The 26036-nt window shown below is 36.8% G+C and overlaps 1 protein-coding gene across 1 annotated transcript; it reads left to right on the plus strand.

Moving 5' to 3' along the window:
- The first annotated feature begins 813 nt into the window (after positions 1–813).
- Positions 814–26036, plus strand: LOC101745610 (carbonic anhydrase 2). Its single transcript, XM_012689654.4, has 8 exons — positions 814–1020; positions 7921–7953; positions 8431–8598; positions 11848–11971; positions 15649–15751; positions 17632–17741; positions 20457–20580; positions 20710–26036. The coding sequence occupies exons 1-8, from the start codon at positions 981–983 to the stop codon at positions 20965–20967; spliced, it is 960 nt and encodes a 319-aa protein (XP_012545108.1). The 5' UTR covers positions 814–980; the 3' UTR covers positions 20968–26036.

Below are 26036 nucleotides of genomic sequence, written 5' to 3' on the forward strand. Positions count from 1 at the left end.
TGTTAGTATGTTTAAATCTCGGTAGGATTTTATGCGAGAAGTCAACAAGTTGAACGCCACATGAATTTATTTTATTTTCATTCAGGGCACGATGATCACCGGTGAACCTTATCTTACTGAACCGTTCGGGCCGTGAGAGTCACCCGTGAGCCGCGTGTGGGATCCAATGTAAACGCTTCCTACAAGCCACAGATTGCAGCTTTCAAGGAAACGCCTATGGGAGTCAAACGCGTGGTCCTTTGGCTGAACCGGAACGCTTTAGTTTTAAAATCCAATAGGAAGTTATAGTTTTTAATCAAGATTATAGCTGTTTAAAATATCTTAAAAACTAGACGGTAAAAGTTGCTAATTCTTATCGTCCGTGCATATTATCGCTATTTATAAATTTTAGAATGAAACCTCAAGTTGATAACAATAACTGCTTCCCTGATTTAGCCTCGGCCCGAATGGTATAGTACGCTAGGTCCACCGGTGGGCCGCATGGCGTTCGACATGTTAAACAAGAAAATAATCATTTGGTATCTTTTTTGCTCATTTATCATACAAACTTTTTTTTTGAGTCGACTCCATTCCCCTCCATTCCTGAGTGTATGAATCCATGCTCCAAACACCGACAACAGCTCATATTCGTAGTAGTCAAGAGGCTCATACAAAAACTCACTGCACCATTCATTGTTGGAGCCTCTCGATCGCAATTCACGCGCCCGAATGCAAAACCGAACAAAAAAAAAGTATGAAAAATTAAAAAAAAACAATTTGCATTGCGTTGCTCGTTCTTAACAGCAGTGTGTTCGCCGCCCGTACTATCAATGATGACCGTATCAGGACTCAGTACAGGGCACACGGGCCGGGCGGCTTAGGCTGTGCGAAAATAAAAATTACATAAATATAAGATGGCGCAACAAAATATATTCAAATTCAGTTCTGTTCTGTATGTGAGAGAGTGTGGTATAATATAATATAAAAAAATAATTTAAAAAATGAAAATATTATTAGTGCTCACTTTAATCGGTCTTGTGGGTGAGTTTGCTTCGTTTTATGCACTTTTCCAATTTCAAATATTCAAATTCGAATTTAAATCATTCCTATTCATATTTAAAATTAATAAAATTAAACTAAATCGAAAAACTACCATTAAACGATTTAAATTATTTTTATAAATAATCACTAATAAAAATAAATACAGCTTTAAACAATAATAAAAATAACCGAATTAATCTTTAAGTAAAATAAAATAAACAAAAATAGAAAAAGAATAATATTTTTAAAAATATTCACTAATAAAATAAGTACAGTTCATATTTAAACAATAATAAAAATAACCGAAATAATCGACAAATAAACTGAAATAAACAAAAACAGAAAAAGAATAATATTTTAAAAAATATTCACTAATAAAAATAAGTACAGCTCTAATTTAAACAATAACAAAAATAACCGAATTAGTGGTAAAATAAAATAAAATAAAAAAATTGAAAAAGATTAATCAGGAAGTATTTAAATTATTTAGGAAGTGTTTAAACGTAACGGTCTTCGAAGTACTTACTATCTGATTAATAATTTCTATACAAAAGTCCGTTTCAGTTGCGGTAATTACAGTTAAACAAGTGGATACATACAATCAGTGATGGATTTACACCTAGCCGGAATTATTTGATGGGAAGCATAATTTTTGAATTGTCAAAGTTTCAGCAACGAAAAAATTAACGACAGTTTCCTTTGAAAATGAGTTCACTATATTTTTTTTTAAATCTATAGAATATATAATATTTTTTTTTTATTTACTTTTCAATCTATGAATAGGATATTCATTTTTTTATAAATCGATTAATAATCATCAGTCGTTAAACGAATTATTTACTTTACTTTTTGTTTTATTACTGAAATTAATCATATGCTTAAAATTACTTGAAAAACTATTAAATAAAATATTAATAAAAATTACTTAATCTAAAAAATATCGAAATTTGCTTTTAGCGTTAAATAAAAATACTGTAGATGTGCATGTATTAAATATCATTTTGGTATTTATTCTAATGTCAGGACTTTTTTTTATTAATGAAAAAAAATTTTTTTTAGTCAATATAAAAGTATTGGATCAATATTAATTAATTTTATTCTAACATTAAGGGCGGCGCAATATACAGGGCTTAGGGCGGCATCAACCCTAAATACGTCACTGGATACAATAACGCAATTGCTAATGGGGCTTTATGGTGATTATCATTGGATGTGCGGGCGGAGAAAATATTTTATCGAGTGCACACTAAGCATCCCCAACGCTGTATTTCCCATTGAATGTCTCGCCAGATCTTCTTAGTGGGTCGCGATTCCGATCCGGTGGTAGATTCTACGAAGCACTGCTCTCGCTATGGCCAGTGCTAGTACATTCTCTCAGGTTGAACACGTAAGCTCACCTACCCATCGGAGCCTAGCTGAATAGCCCATTAGTAGACTACCAACGAACAAGTAGTGAAGAAAACGGTATCAAACCGGTCTCTTGAACCACGACCACAGATTTCATGATAAACTCTATCAGTCGCCATATCCTCTTAATTTAAACTTTACACAATCAATATACAATCCACATAAATTAGATTGGGCAGTAGGTAATATGTATAAATCGTTGTTTTGAACTAAATAATTAATCTGAGGGTTGAGGTAAGAAGGGCTGTCTTAAGAAACAAATTTCGTACATTCTTCTTCTTCTTCTTCTTCCAGTGCCTCTTCAATCCTGAAGGTTGGCCGTTAGCTTTCTGTATTCCTTTCTGTCAGCAGCCAGCCGGAACAGCTGTTCGACGGAGGCAATACCGGTCCACTCCCGGATATTCCGGAGCCATGACTTTTTTCTTCGCCCAGCACGTCTCTTCAATTCAATTCGTACATTCAATAACGTAAATGATACACAAATAAAACTATTTCTATTTTTTTATTATAGTTTTTTCCCCTACCTTAGCTGATGGTCTTGAAAGACCATTTCGGCGTAGCCAGGCGAGTAGGTGAGCTCACGGGGCTCAAACCTGACGACGTTGTTAAGACGAACCCTAGCAAGAGCCGTACTTCGCAGAATCTACCACCGGACCGGAAACGCAACCCACTGAGAAGATCGGGCGAGAAACTCAGTGGGCTGTGTCTGTGGGTTAATTTACTCGTCGAGCATTTCGTCGCAAGCGACGGGTTCGACGACAACGATGACCGGTGCTTGGGGTACCTAAAAGCACCGTTAGTGGATCGGGAGGATCTGAAATTGTTTTGGGCAACGTCGACTGTTTACCATTCGGTCCGCAGGATTGGGGCTATTTCTAAATACTCAGTCGGGCGAACGAGGTCATCGCCCTCTTGGTGTGGTTAGCCCGGAGCCCATAGACATGTGCATATACTTAATGTGCTTCACTCTCATTGAAAAACGAGACCTATTTTTTTAGGCAGACGAGCATACGGCCCACCTGATCGTGAATGGTTAGCGTCGCCCATGGACATCAACAATGCCAGGGGCAGAGCCAAGCCGGTGCCTACAGCTTAGTACTCTCCGATCTAATATCCTTCAAGCAAAACCTTATTGTATCGCATCAGAAATAGGTAGTATAGTTGCACGTATCCGCGCGAGTTCAAAAAACGCCTTATAACCAGTGATTTATGGAAATTACGTCTATTTGTGAATTCGATATTATTTTTTTACACGGCACTATTTATACCTTTGTCGCGGAATCAATTGTGGACATTAATTATGTAAGTTTTTAAAGCAGTATATAAGGAAAAAAAAATCACCTGATCAGGGACAATGTTCATTAGACCGACAATCTGGATATTGTTGTTAGGAACTTGTATCGTAAGATTTCTAGTATCTATCTGCGTCTTCTTCTTTTTCTCCACCTTATCCCACTAGGTGGGGTCGGCACAGCTAATTTTTCTCTTCCATTCTCTTCTATCAGCCGTCATCTCAACACTCACTCCTCTCTCTCTCATATCGTCATTCACACACCCCATCCATGTCTTCTTCGGTCGACCTCTTCCCCCTCTACCTTGCACTACCATTTCCATACATCTCCAGTATCTATCTGCGTATTCCCACAAAAGAAATCATGTAGTCAGGATTAAAGGATAAGACTTGAAAATGAAGTCAAAGTTTCGATTTCTTTGGGATTTGAAAGACTTTCAAATCCCAAAGAAATCGAAACTTTGACTTCACGTATCAAGGTAATATATAATTGACCTAGTATCTTTTGGATTCGGTAACCACTTAACACCAGCCGCGCTGTAAGCTCGTGAGTCCAACATCAGCGAAAACGATGTCTTATGTTCTGTTAAAACAATAAAGAGCTTATCTATTATATTCAATCTTAAATAAATATTTTTATTTGCGTGCGCAATTAAAAAAAATTGAGAAACGAATTGAGTAACAAAAATATTATTATTTTGATCGCGTGAGTTGATTTAACTAGTGCGTACGAATCAGCCACCGTGTCGCGGGGTTGAATTATCATTAACTAATTTAGCTAAAATTGGGTCTTAGAAGTGTGATTTTATTAAAAACTTTCTTTTAAAATTTTAAATACGTACTAATACTATTACTACTTAGGTTATTGTCGTAGAGCTCCCAATGACCAGTAATAGATCTTAGTTGGTTTTAATTGAAATAAAAAGAAAATGTTTCCGACAATGAATCGCTTGGTTCGCCACCGCGGCCAATACCTTTATTTGTGTTAGCATTTTATGAGTTTACTAGCTGTACCCGTCCGCTTCGCTGGCCATTTAAAATTAACATTACGAGTATTATTTCTCACTCCCACAAATATTCTCATCATTAACGCCCCCGCAACTGGTGTAGGGAATCCAACACTCATATAAATATTAGCCTATCCATTAAGTACATGTATTTTCTAGATGGACACCAAGTTTCAAGTCAATCGGATGCATGGTTCAGTAGTTACAACGGAACATCCGTAAAAAACACTGTAGATTTATATATCTACCTATATATATTAATACGCGAAGCAAAAACGTTGTATCCCTTTTGACGAAAATTGCGCGGACGGAGGAGTATGAAATTTTCCACACTTATAGAGAATATAGAGAAAAAGTGCACAATGCAAATTTTTTTGTTAAATAATGCATAAAAGATTTAATGTAAAGAAAAAAATTAAGATCAATAAAGAAAACATTACACATACTACATACTGTGTATTTGATGCACACACACATAGAACAGATTAAATATTGTTTGTCATTATTAATATTTTTTTATAGTGTAGCCTTGGCGAAATTTGTGATTATAGATTTATAAAATACTAGCGGACCCGGCCACACGTTGCTGTGGCTGTGGCTTAGGTTTTGTTTCTAAATAACTCGCGGCCGCCTATGCTAATACCAAAAATTGACAACGTAAGAACAATTGGATTTCACTGTATTGCGTTTACTACGAAATAAATTTCACTTATACTTTAGCCTCAGAAACACGTGGTGCTTATGCCATTAAATTGTAGCTTATGTGAAACGTTGGTATTTTTAGCACAGCGCCATCTATGAGATATTAAAGTCACAGTATAACAATTGTCTGTAAAAACTGATTTAAGGCGCCATCTGTTTTAGACTTATGAAACTTACAATTAATAACAAAAATCAACATAAGAAATCATTTTATTGTTAATTAATAAATATTGCGACCATTCATCGAAATAAAAACCATCCTATCTCTCAAGTTGGATCGAACTGCACATGGTGTGCGAATTTTATTATAATCGGTTAAGTGGTTTAGGAGTCCATTGAGGACAAACATTGTGACACGAGATTTATATATATTAAGATTAGTATAATAATGTACAAACTTACAATTCCAATTAATTATAGTCGAATTTCGACTACTGCGGGACCACTAGTTAGTATAGATTTGTGCGCGTTCGTTTCTTTGTGACACTTGTGACATATTCCGCTAAAATACAACATGTTGGTACCAATACCAATTAATAAATAGCGCTCGTCATGTTCGTCTATTGAATTTTTCCAGAGTATAACGGGTCGACCGACCGCCCGATAGAGTCTATGTCTTTGTTGACGGACGTTGGTTCGCACAATATTAAAATATTGACGGACACTATCTTAGCCGTCCGTGACGACGAAAACTGAAGAGATAAATGGAAAATTTAATCCTGAATGTAACAAAAATGAGTCGCAAAAAACAAAGCGAAATAATAAAAAAAGTGGTAACATTCCTGCTGCTCCTTAAATCGTGTTGCTCAGTGCTGAAGATCGTGACCTTTGGGGGTCATTTTTGTACAGACTATGTTCCTCCATTCTTTCCTGTCCTGTGCGCATGTGGATTGCGGCTTTGATGCTGGAGTCCAATATCGTCTTAATTTGATCGGATCAGTACATGGGACTACCGGCCCCCTTGGCCTTTTTCCTTTCACTTTGCCGGTGATGAGTATCCTCTCGAGATTGTCCTCTTCCTCGCAGCGTGACCGAAAATCTCGAAAATTCTCGGCAAGCGGTGGAGAGTTAGTAGTTAGTAGTTATTCAAGGATTAATGCTTCAGTCTGATGTGCCGTCCAGGATATTCGAAGCATCTTCCTCCAGCACCAAATCTCAAACGCGTCAACCCAACTACGATATTCCTTCTTTAGAGTCAATGTCTCCACCCCATATAAGAAGATAGGAAACACCAAACTTTTAACAAACTTACGCTAAACATATGAGTCCTTAAAAATTGGTACCTGCAAGAATCCGCTACCAATACACCGAACTTTTCATACCCCTAAGTGATAAGGGTTGTCCACCCCCTCCACCCTCATCGTTCACAACGCTACATGCCTCTTTCACTCATTTACCACATCCTTACACACTTACAATAAGTTAGTTTTCTTTTTCTACACTAGAAATTCCCTAGAAATCTTATATGGCCAAAACAACGTTTGCCAGGTCAGCTAGTATTATATAATTTTATCGTCGCATTTATGTACATATTAAGAGAACAAATTGCATACAATTATCAGTAATGTAAACCATATAGTGATTGCTGACACGCTGACTGAAGCATAAACAATCGTCTTACACACTATAAATATTGGTTCAGATAACAAGTAGTGAAATGTGGAATCTACCAGCTCTGTGATATCAACAAAAACCACGTCACGGAACTACTACAGGCCTTTGTAGTGGGAGGACGCATTGTGAAACTGCATAGGCACCAGTATGAAACTCCGTGGCCTGTGTCTGTGGGTCAATTTACTCACCGAGCTCTTCGTCGCAAGCGACAGGTTCGATGAGAACGATGACCGGTGCTTGAGGTACCTAAAAGCACTGTTAGTGGATCAGGAATGAAAGACACACACTGCGTTATTGGCCCTACCTAATCCATTACCGCGAAACTAAGAGGTTTCATCCACGGATTTTCCCCTATGAAACAAAAAAAAGGTGCACATGTAAATATTTACTTAAACCATCTGCCCTTGGATTTGAATACTCACATAATCGCCCCCACAATCTACCCCACAGATAACCTCCAATTATCTGTGATCTACCCTTACCGACCTCTGCCACACATACAATATTTGTAAAATACCAACAAGATTTTCCGCATACCATACCCGTATTGAAATAAGTTAACAAACTATCAAATTGTTAAACAGAAATTTTGAAATTCACTCATTGCATTCACTCATCACAACAGAATGGAGATGGATTGTCCATTCTTCTTAGCATGGAATCGCCTAGATGTGGCGGGATAAATATATTATTATGTATTTCCAAATTGTATTTTTATATATGGGCTACAATATGGTCTGAAATAAATGATTATAAATAAATAAAATAAATAAAGATAATATTTCATAAAGAAAAACTATATAAGTCGCCGCGATTCTTTCAAAGCTCTCGATGAAAAAATTACAGATTAAATCACGTAATTCTTATTTTCTGTTTCAGATTACACTTATCAATCAGGATGGTCGTACGATTGTAAGTATATTTATTATTATCAGATAATATTAATTTAAGATAACACAACTAAATTGTGCAAACATAAAAAAAGGATCACGGCACGTATTTATTAATTAGACAATCTAATTAAATGATTAAATAAATACCTTTAATTTTATAAATCAAAATAATCCTAATTACGGTATGAATGTCTCTTGTTTGATGATCAAATCATCAAAGATTTTCATTTTATTTTTTTATTACTTAGATGGGTGGACGAGCTCACAGCCCACCCGGTGTAAAGTGGTTACCGGAGCCCATAGACATCTACAACGTAAATGCGCCACCCACCTTGAGATTTAAGTTCTAAGGTGTCTAGTTACAACGGCTGCCCCACCCTTCGAACCGAAACGCATTACTGCTTCACGGCAGAAATAGGCGGGGTGATGGTACCAACCCGCGCGGACTCACAAGAGGTCCTACCACAAGTAATTCCACTTCTTTTCTTTTCTTTAGATCAAACGCAATGGCCAGGTCTATGCAGGGGTGGACAGCTCCAATCTCCTATCAATATCATGACTCGTGACGCCATTTTCGACAAGCACGAAGCCCATATACGCGGACCGCTGGTGATGAGAGGATACGGAGATGTTAAGGTCACAGCGATCAACAACGGACATACACGTAAGCGTTCTTGTTTACTTGTGACCAACGGACGAATCTTAACTACACAAGTGTAACAGAAAATTTGAATAAATAAGCTAAGATCTAAAAGTTAATGAAGACATCTGTTACTTAACATGCTTATTATACATATCTTATCTTATACCTTTAAACGAGCAATTCTTGTATATTAATATATAATCTGAAAATCGGAAACGGCTCCAACAATTTTCATAAAATTTAGTATCCAGGGGATTTCGGGGGCGATAAATCGATCTAGCTACGATTTATTTTCAGAAAATGTTCTTTTATTCGTGTTTTCAATAATCAACTCTTCCCGACATCTATTGGCCAATAATAATACTATTTTTCTTAATTAAGGGCAACTAACCGCTTTAAAGACATAACAAGATGGCGTTATCAAAAAAAACCAAGCAAAGCTCAGTCATCGTCTATTTATACCTAGTCCAGCCATAATTTCTCTTACAAATGAAAACCACATATTTATTAGTCTCAGGAAAAAATTTAAAAAAATTCTTTCGAAATGACCACCTTTGGCTTTTATACAGGCCTTTAATCTGTTTGGCCACGAATCTATGGATTTGCGCACTGTTTCCAAGGGAAATTTCCCCACTGCTAGCTTAGGTTTAGCTTAGGTAGGTTTTTATTACTCAATGTCGCCGTGTCTAGAATATGACCGACGGCTCCATACCCACTTTGTTCAAGGCGACCACTGCACTCCTATTTTCTTTAACACCCCATTTCATATTGTAATTTGATAATGAACACGAAAAAATATGTGAAATTGCGCATAAACGAAAGAAGTTTTTAAAATAATATATTATGTGTTCCAAATACAAAATATATAAAAATTAGAAAAATAGAAAAAAAATGTTACAGCATTTATGGCCAGACTAGTTATATACATATAGGTATATAGGATCAATTTAAAATAATTTAAAAGTTGAAAAAAATAAAAGTTTTTGTGTAACAGTATTTATGGCCAGACTAGTTATATACTTATAAATATAGGTATACAGGATCGCCTGTACATAACTGAATCTTAGAACGTGAAATTGAAATTTACCACACTAATCTAGGACTCATGATGAAATATAAAGACAACATTTTTCACCGAGCGTGTGATATTGCTCGGTAGACCGACGATCCAATGTTATTGTTCGGAACTTGTATATATGCGAGCTCGTCTTGTAAAGGTCGTAAGCGCGATCCAAGCATCTGTCAAATATCTTGTGTTCTGTGACGGCCACCGCCACAAGTTCGTCCCATTGTCCTCACCAGGATCTCACCAGAAAAACACGACGACACAAATCGGATTTGCTTATTTCTAAATAATTAAGGCTCTACCTTAATTATTCCTAATCTAAATAGTGCATTAACAACAAAAATGAAAAAAAAATATATAACTAAGATTTGATTCTTAATCTAAATAATTAAGGTAGAGCCTTAATTATTTAGAAATAAGCAAATCCGATTTGTAATGAGCTAAGCGTCCCTTTGCATTTGCTTGTGTATTCGGCAAGTAATGTCTGTTTTTCTAATTGTCTCACAACTTACAGGAAAAATCTGTCGCGGATCATTTCCCAATTAAATATAAATTAATCTTAAACAATCAATCAAATGTAAACAAATCTTAGTTATATATATTTTTTTATTGCAATAAAACTTCTTTATCGACGTAGGGAGGAAAAGACGTATGTAACGTTTTTCGGTTACGCGCCATCTTAATTTCTTCCGTTACGCGCCATGTTTATTTTATTTCTATTTAGTTTGTTATCAGCAGATGTCGCTGCACGTAAATTCAACAATTCCTGAATCGCGGCGAGGAAATGTTACACAGTTGATAGACGTTCTCGTATTTCTCTTGCTAGATCATACCTACCTGGCGTCGGGATACCGTGATCATGCAGGTGGTTCCCCCATGGTGCGGCTGTTCCATTGCACTGCGGAGTGGTTGACCCTTGCGATTATTTTTATATTTTATTAGTTTCGCTTCTACCGTGTGTGACTTGCACACACACACATATTTTTGTTGTTGTCAATGCACTGTCGATTGCACTTATAATTGAGTTGACATCTGCCATGAACTTTTGTCAGTTTGTCAATGTTTTGAATTGATGATCACTTTGTTGGTTCAACTTAATAAATAAATTAATTAATTTCTGCATGCGGTAATATGCATAATCTCTGCATCCGTTTCGTATAAGACTCTGCGCGTCATATGAATCTAAACGACCAGCTATCTCTGAAAGAATCCAAATAATATAATTTTTTGTGAACAATTTCCAAAACGGAAAAATTATAATAGGTAGGTTACTGATAAAAGAACGCTAACTTTCAGATGTGATGATAACAATATTATGATAATCGTTTTTTTTTTTTTTGATAAAATTACTTAATTTTATTTATAAACCGTTTATCTATTTCATAATGAATTAGAAGGATACCGCATATCAAAATACGTATTACATAAAGTTATGTTATTAATTTTATAATTGAGATAATTTCGAGATTAGTTTGGTGGACTCGTGATTCGAATCTAGGAATTGATTTATTAACAACGGTTTTAGATATAAATATCAAGGTTTTTTTTTCTACCTAAGCTTGAGAGGCTATGCCAGCGTAATCCAGCCAATAAGTGAGCTCGCGGGGCTCTAACCTGGATATATTATATGCTATTACTTCGTTGCGGCGATAATTCGTAATACGAGCTTAAATGATTTATCACGCACGGGATGTGTTTTCATCGCTCCTGAAAACTGAGACAAGATTTTATGGCTCTATATCTTTAGATGAATTGAAAAAACCCACCGTTCTATAGAGGTAGCTGAAGTTATCTAGATATATATAACGCAGTGACACATCAGTTCAGAGTCTGATTGTTTGTTTGACTGCTTTTTCGTCCTTCTTGCTTTTCATTTTCTGTTTTATTAAACTAAACAGTCAGACAACGAGCCCATAGGCATCTACAATATAAATGTCGCCACCCGCACCTTGAGAGATGAGTTCTAAGGTCTCAGTATAGTTACAACGGCTGCCTCAGCCTTCAACCCGAAACGCATTACTGCTTCAAGGCTAAAATCACGTACGTCATCACGTAGACTATACATTAGACACTGTATAATACTAAGACTATACATAAATAATAAAAATCTTACGTTACGGACGTTTTTTCCCGGTTAGGGTATCCCTCCGCATCGTCCCATAAGGAACTTCGTTCCAAAACTAGTAATGATATTTGTTTAACAGTAAGATGGAAGGTGAAACCTGACACTGAGGCGCCAGTGCTCTCCGGGGGTCCACTTAGAGGGAACTACACCTTCCTGCAGTTTCATCTACACTGGCTCTCGGAACACGCTATTGACGGCATGAAGTGAGTTTAATTTAGTTCACCCCTCTCCCTCCCCTCCACGGTATTCCCGAGCGGTATTACATGTCCTTCTTTTTTTCTTTTATTGGTTAGAAAGGTGGACGAGCTCACAGCCCACCCGGTGCGACACCCACCTTAAGATATCAGTTCTAAGGACTCAAGTATAGTTAAAACGGCTGCCCGCCCTTCAAACCGTAACGCATTACTGCTTCACGGCCGAAATAGGCAGGGTGGTGGTACCTCCTCGCGCGGACTTACAAGAGGTCCTACCACCAGTAATCGACTCCTATCACCAGTAATCGAATTCTTCAAACGAGCCTTGTGGAGAGTACTTAACGGTATGCAGCGACTGTTTCGAACTGCTCTGGGGTAGACCGGTGATGTATAAAATAAAAGAGTGGACTGTAGTATTTGGTAAGTTTATAAAAAAGGTAAAACAAGATAAACAAGTAAGTGTCGCGGGCGGCGTTGCTGCACGAAGTGACGAAGCCGGTGTCAATCCGCTACCCCGCGCCGCTGTCCTCCTCCCGGCGCCCGCGCCGCGCGATCGTCGATGTCCGTGCATCGACAGCGACCCTGGCATTGCTGAAGTCCATGGGCGACGGTAACCACTCACCATCAGGCAAACCGTGTGCTCAGTCAGCAATGTATAGCAAATCATAGCAACAGTCAGCAATGTATAGCAAAGCAATTCGGATCTCCTTATGTTTGAAGTTATTAGATGTCGTGATGTCACAATCATTAAAAGGGAATTAAAATTTCATTTGTGGCAGTCGGATGTGTTTGTTTTTAATACGCTTTTTATTAGCTTCAGAGGTATGTATGTTTGTAACGGAATCTTTGAACATGATTTTGACCCCCTTCAAAAAGTCGGATTAGCTCGAAATTTGGTATACTTATTAAGTAAGGACCGAAGACAATTCAATATTTAAAATATGAAAAAAAAATTGAAATTCGACTCAAAAATTAAAAATAAATAATTTCTATAAAAGCGTATTTTGTTAGTTTTTTTAAACTATTATTTATTTCTTCTAAAATAAACTGCAAACAAAATCATGTGTACGATTTCTCGCTAATCATCAGTCCTGTTGTAAAGCTCTTAACTCATTGCAGCTTCGACAAATTTCTCGAAAACATTTATCGAATCCTTTCAACCGGGTCTCTCCTATGTTTTTTTTTTATTGCTTAGATGGGTGGACGAGCTCACAGCCCACCTGGTGTTAAGTGGTTACTGGAGCCTATAGACATCCACAACTTAAATAAATGTGCTACCCACCTTGAGATATAATTTGTAAGGTCTCAAGTATAGTTATGTCCCGGTATATTACAGAAGATATTGAAACGTTCATACATAAGTTTAGATTTTTTTAATTAGTCTGCACATAATCATTTAGGATTAAAGCACAGAAATAGAAACACCAGATGTCTGAGAACTGTCATGAAAATATTGATTGTATACGAATTCTATATGAAAACCGTCAAACTCACCATGAACAGTGATAATAATGCTTAATGATTGATGGATTATGTGCGCGATACAATGTAATTAAGATTTACTGTTAATTGTAGAATTTACGATAAGCATTGCATACGATTCCATGATATATATCTACTTTTATATATATTTTTACTGGTGGTAGGACCTCTTTAAGTCCCCACGGGTAGGTACCACCACCCTGCCTATTTCAGCCGTGAAGCAGTAATGCGTTTCGGTTTGAAGGGTGGGGCAGCCGTTGTGGCTATACTTGAGACCTTAGAACTTATATCTCAAGGTGGGTGGCGCATTTGCGTTGTAGATGTTTATAGGCTCCAGTAACCATTTAACACCAGGTGGGTTGTGAGCTCGTCCACCCATCTAAGCAATAAAAAAAACAGTGATGCTTAATGCTATGGATTATGTACCTACCTACGCGATGCAATGTAATTAAGGTTTTCTGTTAATTGTAGAATTTACGATAAACATTGCATACGATTCCATGATACATATCTACTTTATCGAAATTTAGTAGTCACACAATATATTCTACGATCAGCAGTCAATAACATTTATAAATTCATTTTTTTTTATTGCCGTCGCCCATGGACTTCAACAATGTCAGGGGCACAAGCCTTTGAAGAAGGACATGTCATAGCGCTTTCTTTATAGACAATTCAAAACCCAAGTAGGATTTTTAGATGCTTTAAGTTCATAATTCACATATACAGCTCACCAAAAGTTAATAATGTTGACCTTGACACATAATAATTCGCTTAATGAATGCTCTGATAACGAAAATTAAATATTACATCTGTTCATCATCTTTATCATCGTTCGCGGCCTAATTTAGCCCACAGCTGGACATAGGCACACACGCCAGCTTTTGCGTAACGCTGTTCCTTGTGACAATTTAAATTCTTCCTTACACCGACACTATTTGGTTTGGTCAATCACAAATATTTATACTGATTACAATGTTTGATTTTTAATTTCGTACTGAAATATTCCGTTTCAGCGCCCGCTAAATTTTAGTATAATCGAGTGGAAATACATACATGTAGGATTTAATTATTACTAACATTTCTAATTATTGTAAAACATTTCTGAACGAGTGAAAGAATTCTGAACGCATGCTGTGTGAAAGGGACGGATGTAGCTCTATCTCTCTCTCTCTCTCGCACGACGCCGCCATTATGAGTAAGACGTGTTTAATGTGCTCTTTAAGAAATTAAATAAAAAGTATAGTTAAACCCAAGAAATAGTGATTTCATTTAGACCCACACCTACATACATAATTAGTCTGTCATTAGACACGATCCAAAATTTTATTAATACATTTTATTCGATATATTTGAGTTGTTACTATTTTTCTTTGAAGGTGGCCTTTGAATGCCTTTAACACCTATTATGTGACCCGGTGTCATTTTTCTAGGCTTACATTAACATTGTCGCACACTTCATCATTATCATCATCATCAGCCTATAGTATTCCACTACTAGACATAGGCCTCTCCAATTGCACGACCCTGGACTAATCTCATCCAACTTTTGCCAACACCCAGCACAGATCTTCTCACATTTATCTAATTAATATATTTTAATGGTATAAAAAAAAAGTTTGGTCTTCAAACTTTGGTCAAAGTGATATTTATTAGGGGTAAATATTATAGAAATTTATCGAACTATTTATATTTTTATTTTTTTATTGCTTAGATGTGGGTGGACGAGCTCACAGCCAACCTGGTGTGAAGTGGTTACCGGAGCCCATAGATATCTACAACGTAAATGCCGCCACCCACCTTCAGATATGAGTTCTAAGGTCTCACGTATAGTTACAACGGCTGCCCCACCCTTCAAACCGAAACGCATTACTGCTTCACGACAGAAATAGGCAGGGTGGTGGTACCCCTGTACCATCAGTAATTACGCAAATTATAATTTTGCGGGTTTCATTTTTATTACACGATGTTATTCCTTCACCGTGGAAGTCAATCGTGAACATTTGTTGAGTACGTATTTCACTAGAAAAATTGGTACCCGCCTGAGATTCGAACACCGGTGCATCGCTCAACACGAATGCACCGGACGTCTTATCCGTTAGGCCACGACGACTTCAAATCATCAAAAGAACGAAACGAAAAGTAATATTTCGAGTCGTCGTCATAACCATTAAAAATATTTATCACACTTATGTTCCTCATAGATATCCCATGGAGATACACATGGTGCACGTGAAAACCGGTGTCCCGGTGGATGAAGCCTTGAAACGTCCAGATGGACTCGCCGTCATCGGCGTCATGTGTCAGGTAGCTAATCCGCTGATCTGCATTTTAATACCAAACATTAAAGCCATAGGGCTTCGTTCTAAGCATTGGGTAGCGTTTCGTTGAAGAGCGACGGGCCTATTTCGAAGATACAACCAATATAAATGCCATAAAGAGTCTTCAATAAGGTCAGAATTTCACTCTTAAAAAGTAGACCTGTTAATGGGCAAGACAAAACAACTTAGCACCATTTTTCTGCTCTGTTTCTCTGTACATATTCCCATTTTTTTGTTTTGGTTTATTAGCAATATCCGAGGTTTCATGTTAGTCAATGCAAAAAAACTTACGTAAATAGGTTGTGTTCAAAATGTCAATCACAAAACAAAAGGGATCAATGTAAAATTAGTCTCTAAATCTTGGCGCATCAGTGATTATGGCCGAATTAGATTATTCTTCGAACGTAAGTCATAGGAAATACATATCTAAATATAGTCGACTCTAAATCTTAACAGGTCTGTACCCTGGTCAAGTTTAGCTCTTGCTACAACATAATTTTTTTTTATTGCCCTTATAGGCATACGAGCATACGGCCCACCTGATGGTGAGTGGTTACCGTCACCCATGGACTTCAGCAATGCCAGGGACAGAGCCAAGCCGCTGCCTACTTACCGCTATTTTTTACCATGCTTTCCTAGCAATAGCCCTTACGTAAATTCCGCCTGTCCGTGGCTTAAAATACAATGGCTGTAACAACACTCTTTCATTAGAAGGTATACTGTATTTTAAACATCAAAGGTATCTTTTTTTGTCAAAAATTTCGTACATTACATTCTTTATCACACGAGATGTTAGAAAATTTTAATATGCAACTTCTATCCAATATTCTTAATGTCATTTTTTTTTTCTACGTTTTTATTAGAAGTCAGTACAATCTTTGAAATCACATCCCTATTTTCTCCGTGGTTCGAGGGGAACGATGACCTACACGACGACCTGGGCCTCGAATCAATCCGGATATACATGACGTCAGCGTCGGAACGGTACTTCGATAAGGTCACGATAATCGCCTTATCGTTGCCTATAGTATCGCTGACTACTCCCCGAATCCTGATCACGCAGGAGCCACCGTCGACGCCCTAGACACGTCCTTACGGATCCAATAACCTTTGCCTTAGGCCCCTTCAGCCATTTAGCCTTCGCTCTAACACTAGGAGCAGGCTTAGAGACCGGTAATCGTACTCATCGAAGTAGACAAAGACTTCGACGTGCAACCTAACCCATGCATAAATTCGCTGAGTTTCTCGTCGGACCTTCTCAGCGGGTCGCGATTCCGATCCATTAGTAGATTCATTCGCAAAACAGCTGCTCTTGAGGCGTTAGGTCTCCTTCGGAGGCGCTCGGGCAGCTGTTAGCAAATCCCACCCCTCCTGGCTGAGCCTTTGCTCGCCCACCAGTCCTGGTGAAACTGGAAAGGCCTCCGGGGTACCAGTAATTCTTCAATCCTAAAAAACAAAACTTTCTGAAATTTTCTTGAAGTCTTCCAGTAGGACATGTTGCAAGTCCATATGAGCACCGCAATTCTGCGATTTTATTCATTTCATTGAATTTCACACACTAGACTTTCACATTTCACAACCCACCTGGTATTGAGTGGTCAACAATCCCATAGACACCGCAACATCAATACCGGCGCCCGGTTGGAAACGCGAGATCTTTGTCTCAATATGGGTTATTAAACGATTACCTCCAATACCAATCCATGCAAGCTCCCAATACTACCAGTAATGAAGTATAATTTAAAAAAAAACAGCTATTTATGATGTAAAACAATCATGCGTTACGACTTAAATAATTAATAGAAGAGATGTGTTACTAATAAGGGTTTTTTTGCTATGAATCTTATTTTACCTTCAATAATACAGATATACAGTAATGAAGAAAGCCAATTCGCTTTGGAGCAAATAATGCCCGCTGTACCGGACCTCGCAAGCAGATCTGAAGAAGAAACCGACCCTAAGAACATTGATTTAAGGTATTTTTTTCATTATTAAATTCGGTTCGGAAGATGATAATTTTAGATTTCCAATTTATCTCTCCAGTACTTATGTTACACTAATGCTGCAATACCATTTCGGGTATGCATATTTTTTAATTTCGTTAAATTTTTAGAGATTTTCTTTCTTTTTAATAGAAAATTAATCCATTTATTTTACTCGTAGTGCCTATTCGTTGCCAAAGATTGGTTATTTTATGGACTTGTTATAAACATACACTCTTTTTACACTTAAAAAATAAAAACATTTGTGACACTAAGTTTTCATTATGGGGCATGTTATATATTTCATTCGTTCAAGGAACCACTTCGACTAATCGATTTGCAAATTTTTATGAATCACATAATCACGTTTACGTCATTTCTAAATATCGAAAATAATTACAAATCGAAATCGGCTAATCGAAATGACAATAAAGCAACCTGTCATCCTGTCAGAAGCGTCGATGATAACGGAGCTTAGTAGCCGATAATTTGGTAGTGACTAATTAATGTAAACAGTATGGAGAGATACCATTGACTGACAACCCTGGTACAGACAGCTGACGGCTTAAAACAAACCACGGTGACGGAGAATCGCGTATCTCGATCCACTGGTGGTGGGGCGTTTGGTCTGCCCGCACGGATAGATACCACCACCTTTTTTCTGCCGTGATGCAGCAGATGCGTTTTGCAATCATTGTGCTATAGAATTGAGACTTAGAACTCATCTCTCAAGGTTTTACGGTAGGCAGTGGCTTAGCTCTGCCCCTGGCATCGCTGACGTCCATAAGGGACGATAACCACTCAACCACTGCCTATAAGGGCTATAAAAAAAGCTGGGTTGATGATGGACGTCTCGAGGACCGGCCATTAGGACAGTCTGCCAACAAAGAGTAAAAAGTTCCGGCAAACTGACGATCATCCGTGCGAACTATGTTTCTAACCATCACACTACATTGGATGTAGCTTTGTCCGAATTAGTTGCTGTCCCAATGAGAACAAGTGATAAATATTTCAGTTCGTGTTCAGTATACTACTATCACTCTGGCCTTTTTTTATTGCTTAGTTGGTTGGACGATCTCACAGCCCACCTGGTGCTATGTGATTAGCAGAGGCCATAGACTTCTACAACGTAAATGCCGCCATCCACCTCGAGACATGAGTTCCAAGGTCTCATGTTCAGGACAACGGCTGCCTCGCCTTTCAAACCGAAACGCATTACTGCTTCACGACAGAAATAGGCATAGGTGTGGTACCTACCCGCGCGGACTCACAAGACGTCCTCCCACCAGTACTTTCTACCCAATGCCATATAATTCACTCCGGTACCCAGTCAACTCGCTCACTCTTCTATGCAATAAAATATATAACGGCTTGCCCACAGTGACTATAGTTGTTGCAAGTAATATGCTCATACATGGCCTTTATTTGTAGTTGTATTCGTAAATACACATTTTCGTTAGTGTGTGTGCCCGACGGAGCGGTCACTGGTCTACATTAGCTACATATAGCCTGCATGCATTGACGCGTATCCGGTCACCGTCCTCGCCGAACCCGTCGCTTGCGACGAAGGGCTCGACGAGTAAATTAACCCATAGACACAGCCCACTGAGTTTCTCGCCGGATCTTCTCAGTGGGTCGCGTTTCCGATCCGGTGGTAGATTCTGGGAAGTACTGCTCTTGCTAGGGCCAGTGTAAGCAACACACCGGCTTGAACCCCGTGAGCTTACCTACACGTCAAGGAGAAGCTGATATAGCCTCTCAAGGCTATCAGCGTAGGTAGGATTAATAAAAATAAAAAAGTCGCGTATACAGATTGGTCACTGATACAACTAAGGGCGGCGCGCAGTCATACTTTGCAACAACTGTACCTCCCTATGGTACGTTAGTTCTTCTGTCCATAAACGAATTAAAAAAAACATTCATCAACATAATATGTGTAACGTAATATCATGTCGACCAATCTAAACCGGTAAAAAGACACCCAGGTTCAAGGTTAATTGTTTTATATTGGAGAAGCCCCTCATACGCCTTGACTTCGTAAATACTTCCGATAAATCCCCCTATCTGATTGCAATTGAGGGACTTAGAAATACTGACAATTAACGTAAAGAGTTCTTTATAGGTGATTTCTGTGATAATAAATTTTAAAGCACGCCTTTTGAATATGAAAATCGTTTATTTGTAGTTTATCAATTCACTTGTAATGATTTGTGTTAAAACAGAAAAGTTTTTTTTTTATCTATTGCGTAGATGAGTGGACGAACTCACGGCCAACCTGCTTTTAAGCGGTCACCGGAGCCTATAGACAACAACAACTTAATGCCGCTACCCACCTTGAAACACGGCTGCCCCGCCCTTCAAACCAAAACGTATTATAGCTTCACGGCAGAAATCGGCAGGGTGGTGGCACCTTCCCGTCCGGGCTTACCAGACTTCATACCACCAGTAAAACATTCCATAGATCAATAAGTATAAGATAACAGAATCTAGACTAAAGAACGAATACTCGTCAATAATGAGCTCTTGATTTTGCGCCGACAACTGCAAAACATTGAAAGCTTTCACTGACGGAGCTATGTAAATAATTATAAAATATCTACCAACGATTTTGTTTTATATTACGGCACTTGTGAAAAGAAACTCAAAAAAACAAGAGGAAACGGATAACAATAGCGTTATGGATTTGTTATAGATTTATATTGTTTGCAGACGCCTGCTGAGTCCAAACCCTCAATCCTACTACACATACCACGGGTCCCTCACCACACCGGACTGCCAGGAATCAGTCACCTGGATCGTTATGGACAAACCTCTCATCATTGCTGACACACAGGTAAATTTGTAGCATATACTTAAATGACTTTTAGACTAAGCTTTTTCGCCATTCTTCAGAGCCTAAATCAGTGAATAAATAAACTCTTGACATATTCAGCTTTCCCAAATGAGTATTTTCTTTTATCAGTATCAAGTCTTCAGCAAAGTCGACGTCGGTGGTCGAGACAACTATAGAAACTTGCAACAAGTCAACCGCGTCGTGTATCGCTCAGTAGCTTCTTGCTCCACGATCCTGATGCCGAGTTTCTTTGGAACCATAATTAGCTTGATCAGCTGCCTCTCGTCCTCCCTCACTGCTGGAGTCAACAAGGGATACTGCTACATCGTTAACATCAAGAGAAGATTGTTGGGCAGTACGGTGAAAAAGTGCGCGAAATTGGCGTAAGCTATGTCCGGCTTTGATATTAGGTTAAGGCGAGCATTAATGTTATTTTAGTTTCATTATCATGAGCGTAGAGTGATAAAATCCGCTAGTGTAATCCATTTTTCCATGACTATAGCTATACATTGTGTGTGAACACTTATGAACACGCAAAGCAAATGCAAAGAGTAGATTGTTTGCAAGATCATGACTTACTTTTAACATCAAATCGATATATTCGTTTTAATATTTATTTTAATTTTAAGCTATCATACATTAGACTTGATACGTTTATTTAGAATAAAATTTTAAATAAATGTAAGTATCTAGTCTACTAGTCTCTGAAAGCACTGACTGGCTCTTTTGAGTCTTGTTGTCAGAAGCTAAAATGCGCTCACGTAAAATCCCAAAAGCCTAAAGGATCTACTTTTACGTAATCCGATTTTTCCACCTACTGAAAATGTTTTAGTTGTTTATTCCTTATACATTATATAAGTTGCAAAAGATTTTCGGATTTAATGCTTAAGTTTATGCTGTATAGCAAAGGGATGTGGAAATGTCAGAAAAAGTAGATATCTTAGCGGTAATATTTTGTTTTACTATCTTAGATACAAAGCGCCGGTGACTTACACAGCTTAGACCTAGATAAATTCATTGTATAAAGTAACTCTGCATATATCAAGACAAAACAGTTTTAAAACGTCTAAGTTTGAGTGGAATGAGGAGTAGGTAGTAGATAAGAGGATTTAATAACTGTAGTACTACTAGCCCTTCCGGTCATGAAAAGCGGTGGAGAAGTAGCAGCAGTACACTAAGGAGATCAGAGACTCGGGCGCTATGACTTGTCCTTCTTCAAACGAGGCTTGTGGAGAGTACTCGACGGTAGGCAGAGGCTTTGCTCTGCCCCTGGCATTGCTGACGTCCATGGGCGACGGTAACCACTCACCATCAGGCGGGCCATGTGCTCGTCTGCCTACAAGGGCATTAAAAAAAAAGAATATTCCAGAGCATATCTGCATCGTTTTTGTAAAAAGCCGGATAGACTATTATGGTTTACGTACCGTTGACCTAATTTTTAAGAATTTTAACTTGATAATTTTGTTCTTCCTGCTACACGCTGGGGATAAATTTTTTTTATATTTCTTGCATTTTTACGATGTACAGGCATTCCCTCACTGGCGATATTAATTTACATATACACCTCTCCTATGTCTATTTATATTTAGGAGATTGTTTACATATTTATTTTAGTATTTGATGTTAAATACACACTAATCTATATGTTTATTTCTCTGAGGTTGTTAAGATATATTTTGACATTAATTGTTTCATTATGATTGGCTTTAAAGTTAAAGGTTCCATTATTCGAAACAAAAGAGTAGAATAATATACATTTAAAATACACAAAAATATATTAGGGTACGGCAGTTTGTGACCACGGGTGATTCCACCGAAAAAACATCGAGACGTTTCGAGATTTGAAATAGGTTTTCCCGTATTAAATTACGTCACTCAGATCGCGAATTTTAATAGTTTTCAATTGAATTAATCACCATATTGTAAAGTAAAAAGAAAAAATCAGTCTTAAAACTTTAACTTTGATTGTATTCGTGAAAAATTCACAATATTTCTTTTATTGAAAATCTTGTCTGATGCTCTCAGCTGCTTCATCAAGAAAATAATGTTTTTTGAAATATTTCGTATGCAGTTTCTTCTCTACGATACAGTATTTTCTACACATGCAACCTGGCCACGTCGATCTAGGCAATCGAAAATGCTATATTTATTTCAATTTAGATTCTAGACATAAATATGTTCTATTAATATTATGACCCTAGAAGTTCCGGTCACTAAACACCTAATTCGGAAAAAAGCAATGTTTTTGACGCAAACTTACTCAATTCTAAGTACATAATACACTATTTGATTATCCGCATAATTCTTATTCATATAACGGAAACCATTGGCTTCTTAAATGAGATATGACAAAACGATAAATTCATCAACTTTAATCGTAATATCTAATAGAAGCAAACATGATTTACCAAACAATTAAACACAAAATCCGCCAATCATTGTTAATTTCTATCGTAAATCAAACGGTCGGCTTTAGATACGTCATTTTAATATTAGAATTAAGATTGTAGTCATTAATATAATCTAACTTGATAATGTGACGTCAGTTTATTGAAACGTCTGGCTGTCAAAACGACAATTTATCACTGCAATAAAATTTATACGCGAAGACACGACTTTATCATACAGTCGCACCGTGATAGATTAATTAGGAGATTTATGGATTTTATTTATGAAACAATTATTTATTACTAATATTATAATTATTATTAGTTTACTTTACTTTTACTAATATTATAAAGAGGAAAGATTTGTTTGTTTGTATTGAATAGGCTCCGAAACTACTGAACCGATTTGAAAAATTCTTTCACTGTTTGGAAGCTACACTATTCCTGAGTGACATAGGTTATAATATTTTTTGAAAAAAATTAGGGATCCCTACTAAAATTCCAATAATGTAACCCAAGGTGTAAACAAATTACCTAAAATATTCTTTACATCGCGTGCCCTGCGAAAACTATTAATGATAGAATAAAATAATGTACTACGACTTTGTAGAACACATTATTGTTTTCAAAAAGCTTTGCGACAGTATATGTCTAACTATTATAGTTATGCCGCAATAAATTTATTTAAAAAAAAAACCTCAAATATCGTTGAAATTTTTGTTCAAGACCCGACCGGAGCCGGAGCGGGTCGCTGTTTATTATAATGCGCGATAAACAATTATGTTCATCGCTGAATAATGTTAACACGTTAACTGCCGTGTAGGTCACCCGTGCCCTACGTGACGCACTGAAGTAACTATGACGATCTCCTTACTAAGGCGCCGGAATATCTAGTATACTCTGATAGAAAGACGAATCCGAAAATACTGAAAATCGATCTTTTTGTAAGAAACCTAAAAGATGAAAACATAGTACATTATTAAACAAAAGAAGGCAAAGTTAGGTAACCCAGACACTTAGTAACAGAAATCGACATAATTCCTTCAGAGCGCCGCGTAGGGCACCGGGGACCTATATTGCAGTCAATGTGTTAATGTGTTTTTTTGTATTTTTTTTTCAATAGACTAAATTATTTCATGACAAGTCCAAGTACCTTCTTTTTGAAGTTTTTTTTTAATGTAAATATCAATTAAAATATAGCATCTAAATATCGCACATACGATGCTATAAAGTGACTTATACAATTTTCGTTAACACTGAATGGAGTATAAGAAAATACATTTATAATAGTTATGACGAATGAATAGTGAGACGAGAGAGATGTTTGCTTTAACTTATGAAGTATAAAGTTGTATTTTAAATATTATCATTTTATTTCTATAGCCTAGAACTATATAAGGATTATATTAGATGTTGAACTTTTCAACGTTTCTCCTGGAAAATTACATAATGCGATATATCCAACATAAATATCTCTTACGCACTATGACTAAACTATAGTCTATTTCTATCAAATATAATTTCGTTATTAAAAGCTTAACAATTTGCCTAAACGACAATCATAATAATATAATTTAAGCCGCCATTAAGTGATAGATTTCGCTATGTTTACAGTTAGAGAGAAAAATATCATAATACATATTTGCATAAGATAGTGTTTTGCTTTTATGAAATATTCTATAATATTCTTTGTAGTCGCCTTGTTTTCTGTATGTTGTTTGAATTTGTTGTTGTAAATCACCTTGTACATTGTAATTAGGTTTATTTTTTACTTTAATTATATTACTATTAACTTTATCTTTATTTAAATTTAGTAGGAAAAATTTATATAGGAAATTTTATTCAATTATTGGCTGTGATTGTTTAAACAGAGGCGTTTTTAAAATGTGTTAAACAGTTAATGTTTTGAATTGTTTTGGGTACGGCCGTCACCAAAATGGATTGAAACTGGCTACGTACCAATTGGCAGTGCTACATTCATGAGTAGCACTAGGTAGTACCACTGTATACTGTATAGTATATAGTATTGTATACTGTATAGTATAGTGTGGTAGTAGATTGTAAATGGACATGTAATGGACAGATTGAGCTTTAATTTTCAACACGAAACAAACTTACGACTTTATTTATTTAATGATCGAAGTCGTCGTGGCCAAATAGATAAGACGCCCGGTGCATTCGTATCGAGCGATGCGACAGTGCCGGTGTTCGAATCCCGCATATAGGTAACAATTTTTTCTAAAGAAATGCTCACTTTTTATTTGATGAAATTTTTTAAGAAAAGTGACGCCAAAATCACCTAGCAAGGAGTTTCGGACGTTAACATGATAGGGCAGTATTTTGTTGTGACCATGGAAAATTGTTCTCTCATACTAACAGACTACCAAAAAAAATTAAGATAATTCTAATTTTGTTTAGACACCTTAATAGACCCCATGACATGAGATGTTATAGACACATCGAGCGACACCTGATTTACCGAAAATAATGATTAGTTAGTATAGTACATATATATGAGTCGTCTATTATCAAAGGTGGCAATCTGTGCATTTGGACAAAAAAATGTTATTGATATGTCAATACAGATTGATTTGAATATAATCGTCTCCTTCAAAGAATACGGTCCAAAACCTGCATTAAATAAAGGTTAATACTTAACCTGTTATTTATCCAAGATGTCGATCAGAAGAGTTTTGTGACTGCCAATGGAATACAAAGTCAATAATTCGTTTTTCTGATTTACCAAAAATTGTCCAAAAGTCACATTGCCGGCTTTGATAATAGTCGACTCATATATAGTAGAACAGAATTTTTACGTTAGCTGAATTCAAATCACTGTTGTACATCTTCGATGTTCTGGATTCGATAAAAATATATAGTTATTTCACCCCTCGATTAAGGGGCTTATAAAGTGTACAGTGTTCCAAGTATGGACATCAATGAGTCAGATAGTTATAAGATAGTTATTAAAATAGTTTATATGTAAATCTTAAGCCCGAGCATTGTAAATATAAACTATTCATGTACCGACATAATTATGCAAAATGTTTAATAAAAGGATATACAATT

Source organism: Bombyx mori, chromosome 6 (genome assembly GCF_030269925.1).
Source record: "Bombyx mori chromosome 6, ASM3026992v2".
NCBI classification, from domain to species: domain Eukaryota; kingdom Metazoa; phylum Arthropoda; class Insecta; order Lepidoptera; family Bombycidae; genus Bombyx; species Bombyx mori.